This window comes from Durio zibethinus, chromosome 22 (genome assembly GCF_047325235.1).
Source record: "Durio zibethinus cultivar Kanyao isolate XHJ-2024 chromosome 22, ASM4732523v1, whole genome shotgun sequence".
NCBI classification, from domain to species: Eukaryota; Viridiplantae; Streptophyta; class Magnoliopsida; order Malvales; family Malvaceae; genus Durio; species Durio zibethinus.
In genome coordinates, this window is record NC_143183.1 from 8363958 (window position 1) to 8375354 (window position 11397).

At 37.9% G+C, this 11397-nt stretch overlaps 1 protein-coding gene across 1 annotated transcript; it reads right to left on the reverse strand.

Moving 5' to 3' along the window:
• Positions 1 to 1210: 1210 nt before the first annotated feature.
• On the reverse strand, positions 1211 to 9411 carry LOC149512526 (uncharacterized). The gene is given in 7 exon segments (XM_089751465.1): positions 1211 to 2040; positions 2043 to 4978; positions 5091 to 6760; positions 6762 to 8110; positions 8161 to 8504; positions 8622 to 8721; positions 8976 to 9411. Coding segments are annotated over 7 exon segments (7452 nt in total). The 3' UTR covers positions 1211 to 1423.
• Positions 9412 to 11397: the final 1986 nt, after the last annotated feature.

An 11397-nucleotide genomic window follows, 5' to 3' on the forward strand; every position in this document is an offset into this window, starting at 1 on the left:
CTTTAAAATTCTCATTTGGAAAAGCTCCTCTCAGCAGAGGCTCAACAACTTTAAAATTTCTTCTTGAAAAAGCTCCTCTCAACAGAGGCTCCACAACTTTAAAATTTTTTCTTGAAAAAAACTCCTCTCAACAAAGGCTCTACAACTTTAAAATTCTTTCTTGGAAAAGCTCCTCTTAGCAGAGGCTCAACAACTTTAAAATTTCTTCTTGAAAAAGCTCCTCTCAACAGAGGCTCCACAACTTTAAAATTTTTTCTTGAAAAAGCTCCTCTCAACAGAGGCTCTACAACTTTAAAATTCTTTCTTTTTGGAAAAGCTCCTCTCAGCAGAGGCTCAACAACTTTAAAATTCTTTCTTGGAAAAGCTCCTCTCAGCAGAGGCTCAACGACTTTAAAATCTTTTCTTGAAAAAGCTCCTCTCAGCAGAGGCTCAACGACTTTAAAATCTTTTCTTGAAAAAGCTCATCTCAACAGAGGCTTTACAACTTTAAAATTCTTTCTTTTTGGAAAAGCTCCTCTCAGCAGAGGCTCAACAACTTTAAAATTCTTTCTTGGAAAAGCTCCTCTCAGCAGAGGCTCAACGACTTTAAAATCTTTTCTTGAAAAAGCTCTTCTCAACAGAGGCTCCACAACTTTAAAATTCTCAGCTGTTTTCAACTTTGAGTTTTCATCTTTGAACAAGTAAATTTCTCTCTTTTGAATTCCTTTGTTTGATCATTGTCTTTACCAAAATCTTATTTTTTCATTAAGAAAAGGAAAATTTCTATCTTTGTTACAAGTTTTCATGGATGCATGTACTGAGTGCTCATGATGCAATGCAATCAAAATCATTCATTGTAGTAAAAGGTTCTCGAAATCTCTCACTTTCGGCTTCTTTTATCCGAATTCTTATATGACCAATCTGTCTTCAACATCTGACCACAATATTTTTTCTTCAAAAGTCTGCAACATCAATGTGTTGTCATGCTTTTCTCATCCTTTTTCATTTGCCTTTGTCAACTTTAAAAGTAATGCTGAGATGTTTGTTTTTCTTTTCATCATTTTAAGTTCAAGACAAATAAAATGCAATCACACATTTCTCTGATGGATAAAAAATATCAAATAAGGATAAAGGAAATGATAGGCATTATTTCAAATGAAGGATAATGTATTTCTTATGGCTGATAACAAGTGTATGTCAAAGTGTTTGAGTTGAAATAAAGGTGTCAAAAGAATGACCACAAGATAATCATGAACAAAATATTCCCAGATTCTTTCTCTAAAACTAAATCAGATGACTTCCTTGATTATTTAGAGTTCATCAAACTACACTTGCCCCTGCATTGTGAGATCTTTTCTTGATGATGCTTTTACTTCACATCTAAGCCACCTTTTCAGGTTTTCAACTTAGATAAGTCATCATTTTTTCTTTTTTTCTTTTTTTTTTAAGCAAAATATTTCTTCACAACATCTGAATTTATTGGGGTAGGCAAATCACCTCCGTCCATTTCTACCAAAATTAATGCCCCGCCAGAAAAAGCCTTTTTCACCACATACGAGCCTTCCCAATTTGGTGTCCATTTCTTCCGATTATCATGTTGATTTGGAAGGAATCTTTTTAGCACTAAGTCTCCTTCCCTAAAGCAACGGGGATGAGTTTTCTTGTCATGTGCTCTCATCATCCTCTTTTGATATAATTGACCATGACAAAGTGCTGGCAGTCTTTTCTCTTCAATGAGGTTTAACTGCTCGTAGCGATTTTGGACCCATTCTGCTTCCTCTAACTCCACCTCCATCAGGACTCTCAGTGAGGGAATTTCCACTTCGACTGGTAGCACAGCTTCCATACCATATACCAAAGAGAACGGTGTGGCTCCAGTAGACGTTCTGACTGATGTTCTATAGGCATGCAAGACAAAAAACAACTTCTCATGCCAATCTTTGTAAGTTTCAGTCATTTTCTCCAGGATTCTCTTGATATTCTTATTCGCAGCCTCCACTACCCCATTCATTTTTGGACGATATGGTGTCGAATTACGATGACGGATCTTGAACTGAGTCATACTTCATTCATCATTTTGTTGTTCAAGTTTTTGGCATTATCAAAAATAATTATCTTCGGAAGCCCATATCTGCATATTATCTCTCTTTTTATGAACTTACATACCACAGATCGGGTCACGCTAGCATATGATGCAGCCTCTACCCATTTGGTGAAGTAATCAATAATCACAAAAATGAATCTATACCCATTCGAAGCTTTTGGAGTGATGGGACCAATGATATCCATGCCCTACATTGAGAATGGCCAGGGAGGAGCTAAAACATGTAATGTTGATGGTGGAGCATGAATCTTGTCAGCATAAATCTGACATTTATGACATCTCCTAGCATAATCAATACAGTCACTTTCCATTGTCAACCAATAATAGCCAGCCCTCATAATTTGTCTAGCCATCATATGACCATTTGCATGTGCCCCACAAACTCCATCATGCACTTCTTCAATAATCTTCTTTGCTTCAGCTGCATTTACACGTCTTAAGAGCACTTGATCTCGACCTCTTTTGTAAAGGATATCTCCGTCAATGAAGAAATGCATAGCCAATCTTCTAATAGTCCTTTTATCATTTTCTGTTGCATGTTCTGGGTACCGCTAGCTTTTAATGTATTGCATGATATCATGATACCATGGCCTTCCATCAATTTCTTTTTCAACACCTGAGCAATGTGCTGGTACATCTTTCACATCCAGCTTGATGGGTTGGATTTCAGTATTTGCATCTATTTTGATCATTGCAGCTAGAGTAGCCAGTGCATCAGCAATTTGGTTTTCCTCTCTAGGTAGATGCTCAAACTGAACTTCTTTAAATTGCTTGACCAACTCAGAGATGTATTTATGGTATCGAATCAACTTAGAGTCTCTTGTTTCCCATTCACCTCGTAACTGATATATGACTAAAGCTGAATCTCCAAACACATCTAACACTTTGATCTTCTTTTCAATTGCTGCTTGTAAACCCATAACACAGGCCTCATATTCAGCCACATTGTTTGTGCAATTAAAATTTAATCTGGCTATGATGGGGTAATAATGTCCATCAGGAGATATCAAAATTGCCCCAATACCATGACCCAAAGCATTAGCAACTCCATCAAAATACATCTTCCATGATTTTTCAACAGGTTCATTTTTTTCAATGGCCATCACATCCTCATCAAGAAAATCTAATTTCATTGGCTCATAATCTTCGACTGCACGATCAGCAAGGAATTCAGCTATTGCACTCCCTTTAATAGCTTTTTGAGTCACGTAAATGATATCATATTCTGAAAGCATAACTTGCCACCGTGCTATTCTTCCTGTCAACGAGGGCTTTTCAAAGATATACTTAATAGGATCTAGCTTTGCTATGAGCCAAGTAGTGTGATAAAGCATGTATTGTCTAAGCCTTCGAGCTATCCAGGTTAATGCACAACACATCTTCTCTAATGGTGAATACTTTGACTCATAATCAGTGAACTTCTTGCTCAAGTAGTAAATTGCTCGTTCTTTCTTATCGGTTTCATCTCTTTGTCCCAGCACACATCCCATTAAATTTTCATACACTATTAAGTACAAAATCAAAGGTTTTCTTGGCATTGGTGGCACCAACACAGGTGGATTTGACAAGTATTCTTTGATCTTATCAAAAGCTTCTTGGCATTCATCATTCCATTCTCCAGGATCATGTTTTTTGAGAAGCTTGAAAATAGGATCACACTTATAAGTGAGTTGAGAGATGAAGCGAGCAATATAATTTAATCTCCCTAAGAAGCCTCGCACTTCTTTTGAGGTATGAAGAGGAGATAAGTTTTGAATGGCTTGTATCTTATCTGGATCAACTTCAATTCCTTTTTCACTGACTACAAAGCCTAATAGTTTTCCTGATTTGGCTCCAAATGTACATTTGGCAGGATTCAACTTCAACTGAAATCTTCTCAACCTGTCGAACAGCTTTTTGAGACTAACTATATGATCCTTTCCTTCACGAGATTTTGCAATCATATCATCTACATACACTTCTATCTCTTTATGCATCATGTCATGAAAAAGAGTCACCATTGCTCTTTGATAAGTAGCACCAGCATTTTTCAACCCAAAAGGCATGACTTTGTAACAAAATGTTCCCCACATGGTCACAAATGTAGTTTTCTCCATATCATCTTGAGCCATTTTGATATGATTATAGCCTGAGAAACCATCCATAAAGGAAAATGTAGAGTCCCTAGCAGTATTATCCACTAGAGTATTGATGTGAGGTTAAGGAAAGTTATCCTTAGGGCTTGCTCTATTCAAATCTCGATAATCAACACACATTCTCACTTTTCCATCCTTCTTAGGAACTGGCACTATGTTGGCTACCCATTCAGGATATTTTGCCACTTCTAAAAATCCAGCATCGAATTGTTTCTTCACTTCCTCTTTAATTTTCAGCAGCATCTCTGGTTTCATGCGCCTTAGCTTTTGCTGCATCGGCTTACATCCTGGTTTTAAAGGTAACTTGTGCTCTACAATATCAGTGCTGAATCCTGGCATATCCTGGTAAGTCCATGCGAACACATCTATATATTCTCATAGCAGCTCTTCTAGCTTCTGTCTTTCAGCTGGTAAAAGAGATGTACCAACTTTGACCTCTCTTTTATTCTCACCATCTCTCAAATTTATTGATTCAGTAATTTCTTGGTGAGGTTCAATTGGCTTATCTTCATGTTCTATTAATTTTAACAAATCAAGAGGCAGTGTATAGTTATCTGAATCTTCCTCATTATCAAGTTCATCAACATGAATTAAGTTTTCAAAATCAAATCCGAGATTAATGCCATGATTATCCTCGTGTTCATTGTTTGAGACCCTGCAAAGGGTAATATGAAGAGAATATTGGCACACAAAAATGGAATGGCAAGAAAATGTAGGAAAGAAAAGGATGAAAGGTAAAATGAAGATAAAAATGACAGAAAAAATACAGATTCATCTTCTAAGTCTTTTATTAAAATGACAAACATAAACACACCATAAAAGATCTCCTAATACTCGTAGAAAGTAATTAGAGATTTTAAGTTTCACATTACTTTTCCAAAGTTTTAAAGGCAACAGGCAACTCTGTAACTTTCCAATTATCCAACTCAAAATCTGAAGGATAAGGGTACACGAATAGCTCTTCACTTTGACTCTTCTTTTCTCCATCATCCACCATTTGAATGGCCAGCTCTGAAAATTTTTCCATGAATCCTGCACTTGGGGCTCTCGGTAAATCTGAATAAATGTATCCTCCCGAGTGAAAAGAATCATAAAGGTATGGAATGACTATCGGCTCTGACTCCAGCTCATATCTTTTAAGATTAGCTATCCTCTTATCTCTTTTCTCATTCATCATTCTTACTCTGTCCCCTCTTGTTGGCTTATATCCCAAGCCAAACCTGTCTCTCTTTTCATATATGGTCGATGGCTTCGTAATTCCTTGCAGGTTCTTCCCAAGTTCGACTTCAGGTCGCCATCCCATCTTGGTAAGCTGTTTGACTACCATTTTAGTAGTCACAGATAAGTGTGGTGAATATAATTTAGATCTTTCAGCTATATATGTTGCATTGGCAATCTTGAAAGATCTATAAGAGCATTCTAAAGCTTCGTCTACTGATTCCACATAAGGAGTATTTATCGGTTGAGTTACCAATAAATCTTCTTCTCCTGCCACACATGTTAGCTTCCCTTCAACAATAAATTTGACTTTTTGATGTAATGAGGATGGGACAGCACCTGCCATATGGATCCACGGTCTACCCAATAAACAACTATATGAAGGAGAGATATCCATAACTTGAAATTTCACATTGAAAGTACATGGGCCAATCTACAATGGCACTTCTATATCTCCCAACACTTCTCTTCTGGTTCCATCAAAGGCTCTCACTATCATATGACTAGGTTTTATATAAGATCCATCAACAGGGAGTTTTGCCAGAGTAGTCGCAGGTATAACATTGATGGATGAGCCATTATCAATCAAAACCTTAGCCATTATATGACTTTTACATTTCACAGTAATGTGAAGAACCCTGGTACTTCCTCTACCTTCAGGAGGAATCTCTTCATCATCGAAAGAGATATAGTTTGAAATCGTCAGATTGCCAACAAGCTGTTCCACATATTCAACAGAAGCATTGTGAGACACATATGCTTGATTTAACACTTTCAGCAAAGCATTACGGTGTGACTTTGAACTGAGCAATAATGACAATAACGAAATTCTAGCTGGCATCTTGTTAAGCTGTTCTACCATGCTATACTCGCTATGTTTTATTAACTTTAAAAATTCACCTGCTTCACTCTCAGATACTGGCTTCTGCCATTTTTTTTCTAGGGTTGTGTCAAGACCACTCTGACTTTCATTTTCTTCTCCTACCTTGGCTTTCTCATTTCTAGCTTTTTCTAGAGCTTCTGGGGTATAACACCTCCCACTTCGAGTTATGCCTCCTACACCCGTTATGTTGGCAGTATCTGGGTTGACTACGACATCATAATCGTACTTCCAAGGTACTGCTTTATCATTCTGATATGGAAAAGGGCCAAAAACTTTAATTGTCACTACTGGTCGAGAGACGGGTTTTTCTAGCTTCGATGTTGGCTTCTCATCATAATAGATAGTTACTGGTCTACGCCCAAACTTATTCTTTGAATCAATGGTAGACACTTTCACCAACTCTTCTCTCTCTTGGTAAAACTCTATTCGACCTTCATCCATCAATTTTTTGCACCTCTTGACGAAATTGGTGACAATTTTTGATAAAATGCCCTAGAGCACCTCTATGATAATGGCAGCTTTCAGTTGAGTTAACCGCTTCAGAGTAATTTTGAGGTTCTATCGACTTCAGCATGTCAGCTTTGACCAAGGTTTCAAACACTTTAGCCATATGAGTTTTGACCTCTTTTATTCTTCTTTTCACGTAACTTGTTTGCCCATCAATCAAAGTATTTATTGATGGTCTGGCATGATTTGGTAGAGGGTTTCCATTGACATTTGGAGTCCCTTGTTGGCTGGTATCAAAATTTAATACTCCTTCATTGATTAACCCCTGCACTTTATGCTTTAAAGTAATACAATGCTCAGTGGAATGACCTGGATTCCCATAATGATAATCACAATGTGCATTGGGGTCATACCATTTAGGAAACGGAGGTTTCAAAGGTTCAATAATAACAGGAGCAAGCAGATATCTTTCAACAAGTCGAGGATACAAATTTGTGTATGTCATAGGAATTGGGTCAAAATGAGGTCTTTCTCGATTGTTATTATTTTGTGAGTTTCTTTGATTGCTGTTTGGGTAGGTTGGTCGAGTAAATGGTTGAGCTGGAGGTGCTGGGGTGTAATTGGATGGTTGAGGGCTAAAACTTGATCTAGGTAACGATTGTTGGGGGGCTCGGTAATGGTATGGTTGTTGAGAGATTTGGTTTATGGTAGAGTAGTAATGGGGGTGTGGGTTATATGAAATAAAAGGATAGTGTGGGGGATTTGTGTGAGTGATAACATGTGTCTCCTGCTCTTCCTTCCTTAATGTAGCTATCTTCTTTTCAGACCCTTCAATTTTACCATTTTTGATAGCATTTTCTATCATCTCCCCTGAAATTACCATGTCAGAGAAGTTTTTCGTGGCATTTCCCACCAATCTATCATAATACGGGGCCTTTAGTGTATTGACGAATAGCACGGTTATCTCTTTTTCAGTCAGTGGTGGTTGTACTTGGGCTGCTGCATCTCTCCACCGATGTGCGTATTCTTTGAAGGTTTCCGTCAACTTTTTCTCCATATTTTGTAATGACAGTCTATCAGGGGCTGTATCCAAGACGTGCTTATACTGAGCAAGAAAAACTTTGGCCAAGTTTTTCCATGAACTGATCTTATTTTGATCTAATTGCACGTACCATTTAGCTGCTAAACCAGTCAAACTATCCTAAAAATAGTGTATCAATAGTTTGTCATTATGGGTATAACCCGTCATCTTTCTACAAAACATGGTGATATAAGCAGATGGACATTTTTTCCCATCGTATTTCTCGAAATCTGGGATCTTAAATTTGGTGGGATAAGCAAGTCAGGCACTGGGCTAAGCTCGTTGGCGTTAATAACCCCATAAGTGTCATTACCTTCAACCGCTTTAAGCCTCTCTTCAAGCTGGTCATATTTGTCTTGAATTTTTGAATTTATAACAGGTTCTGACATTTCGTGAGACTTCTCTTGCTCAACAGGGTCGTCAAGATTTGGTACCATGATGGGATCAACTGGGATGGGTCCCGAATTGGCATTCAAGTGGGTCGACTGCTGATTTACAGAATGATTGACATAGGGGTATGGCTGCGCACTTGGTGGTTGTATGTGTATACCCCGAGGAACTTGAATCTGAACTTGAGGTGGATTGAATCCCGGAGGGTATAATGGCTCTTCCACATTAACCTCATCTCCTGTCCTAGATACACCAGTGACTCTTTTTCTTTTCATTGATCCAATCAACAGTTGTCTTAATTCAGCCATTTGTGCTTCAATTTTTTGTTGTATTTCCATCACTCTTTCTTGTATCTCCTCTTGTACCCTTTCGACCCTTTCAAACCTAGCTGTATTCTCTTCTGCCATGGCTCGAGTCTGGGAACGAGTATTATATCTATGCGAAATTGACGGGTTGTGGTTCCTTGGTTTTGCTATCCTTGAACCTTAGTTTATCAACCACGAATTAGATCTCATGATATAATGTCGTTGATATTATTGTTAGTATGAAAATGCCTGCATGAAATGAATGAAATGCAAATTAGGGTATTATCTTGGATCGATCGAAACAAAAAGAAACTTTCATTAACCATGGGAGTCTTTACACATCATCCAATCATTCTTGCATTAAAGCCATAAAAACATTTGATTTGAGCATATTGCTCCCTAGCTTCATGAAAAAAATGTAATAATCTTTGACTGTGGCCTTGGGTTGGTACAATCTCTCGTTCCAGTGCTTTCGCCTTTTCAACCATGTTGCCTGCTTTTTGAACAGCCTTGTAGATTTGAGCAGTCAGGTGTTCGATGTATTGCTGCCTCCCTAAACTTTCTGCTCTCCACATCTCTCGAGCATCTACCTTCATATTACAAGTGCGAGCCCAATAATCTTCTCTATCTTGCCACTCAGTCAAAATCTCATTTATGTGCCTCTGATTGCTTGTCAATTGAAGCTCCAAACTCATTAATTCATGCTCTAAGGCTTTTTTCTTGTTTTGCAAATCGGAGTTCTTGCTTTGTTCCCTCATTAGCTCAGCTTTTAGCTTTTCACTTTCTCTTTGGTGCCTTGTTACCTTTTCAGAGGCCCCTGAAAGTTTTTCTTTCCATTCATGTTGCTCTTTGGTGAGTGTGAAGATCATTTCTTTGTTCTCTCAAGCTCTGTTCTTCCAATATTCCATCATGTCTCGTAGTTCTTCCACATCCTTCTTGGATCCCTTCAAAGGTTTACTATCCAACCTTAATTTCTTATTTTTTTTATGCAAATCTTGCAGATCCTCTTTCAATACTTTTTGTTCTTTAGTCAACTTCTGTATTGCATCATTTTTCATCATCAAATCATATCTTAATTGGTTAACCTGATCCATCATAGCCACCTTTTCTTTCTTTAACCTTTTCTTTTCAATCTCAAGCTCTCGTTGAGCGATCTCAAGAGTCGACAATACCGATACTGAAACAGGAGCCGACAACTTCTCTGAAACATCAGCTGGTAGAGGCCTAAGTTCGTTAACTCTTTTCATCTTCCACGTAAGGTAACCTTCAGCAACATTATCAGCGAGTCTAGCTGGGCTCATTCGGTTGACCTGCTTCCATGCTTTGATGATTTCATGAACCTTTTTCATATAACCGGGTGTTCCATAATCAAACTCGAGTGAACTAAGCCTATGAGTCATAGGGATGAACTGTCGTGAATCATATTGTCTTTGAACCATAAGGGGCGCGTAACTCACTGCCCCCCATATTCCTAACAGAGGTACCCATGACTCGTCTCCATAACTATATAAGATAGCCATCGAAAGCATCCATGGTGCCCTCCATGTTACATCTTCGCTAGTGAGCTTTAAAAAGAATGCCAACCATTTACTTTTTGTCCAATCTTTTCTCCATTCTTTAGTCATAAACTCCTTGATAAGACTGAAATGCATGGAGAATGGTCAAAATGATGTCTTCTCTTTTCCCCAAAAATGGCTTCTGAGCCAGATAAATAGTAACTGAGCACACCTCATAAATCGTCCTTCACCCTTTCTTCGACAAAAATTAAGTGATCTAATAGTTTCTGCCAAAATAGTTGGTGAAGGGTTTATACCTTTATCTAATTGCTCAAAGAAATCAACCACTGATGCTTCTATATGTCTTAAAACCTTAGGGAATATCATCAATCCATAGATGGCCAAAGCAAACACATCTGACCCCTAATCGGTATCAATATACTTTCTTATGTACTCGAGCAGAAAAGCTGATGGAATGATGTCAACCCTATTTTTTTCTTTCTTGTGCTTGTCTATCTCTTCAACCTCCACTTGCATGATCTTGGCTAATTTTTTTCTATATCCAGTGGTCTTCTGCTCTTTCCAATAGATCTTGTCTTGATTGGTAGACTCTATCCGGAGTAAAAAAGAATATTCTTCGATCGTGGGAGCCAAGTCTTCTTGGTTGAATGCAAAGCATCGATAAGATGGATCTCAGAACTGTATTGCGGCTCTCATTAGCTGTGCATCAACCTTCACAGACATAAGCAGTGCCACATCCCCGTATTTCTTGGAAAAAGATTCTTTTTTCTCTATTCTCCACTGTTTCCAAATGGCTTCAAATTCTTATATATTATTCTGACTGAGATCCACATGCACTGACTGTAGTAGCACCGATATGTGACCATCTACTAAGCAATCTCCTTCTTTCCTCTGAATACCTTCTGAATGGCTCTTGACCTCTAAGTAGCTCTTACACACAGATGACATCCTTTAGGTTTTTTGAAAGTTTTTTTTTAGATTGGTCCAAAACAATACCCTTTTAAAAATGGTACCTATATGATGCATGCAACAAAATTGAAGACAATAAAACAAATAAATAAAACTGAGTAAATGAATGAACAAGCATAACAGAATATACATAGTGTCCTAATTTAGGTAATCTTTTCACAAAAGGGACAATATGGCTCTATCCTAAAGTTAGACTTTACGGCTCATTATATGCTGGGTTAAGATTTGCATGTCTAAAGGTTCCTAAACTATTCTTCACATCATCGTCCATTATAGACTAGTAAGGCTCCCCGATCCTCACCCATTACAGGCTACTAACGGAACGGGTTCAATCTGAGTGAAAGTGTTTCGCTAGCAAATACGGAGGTT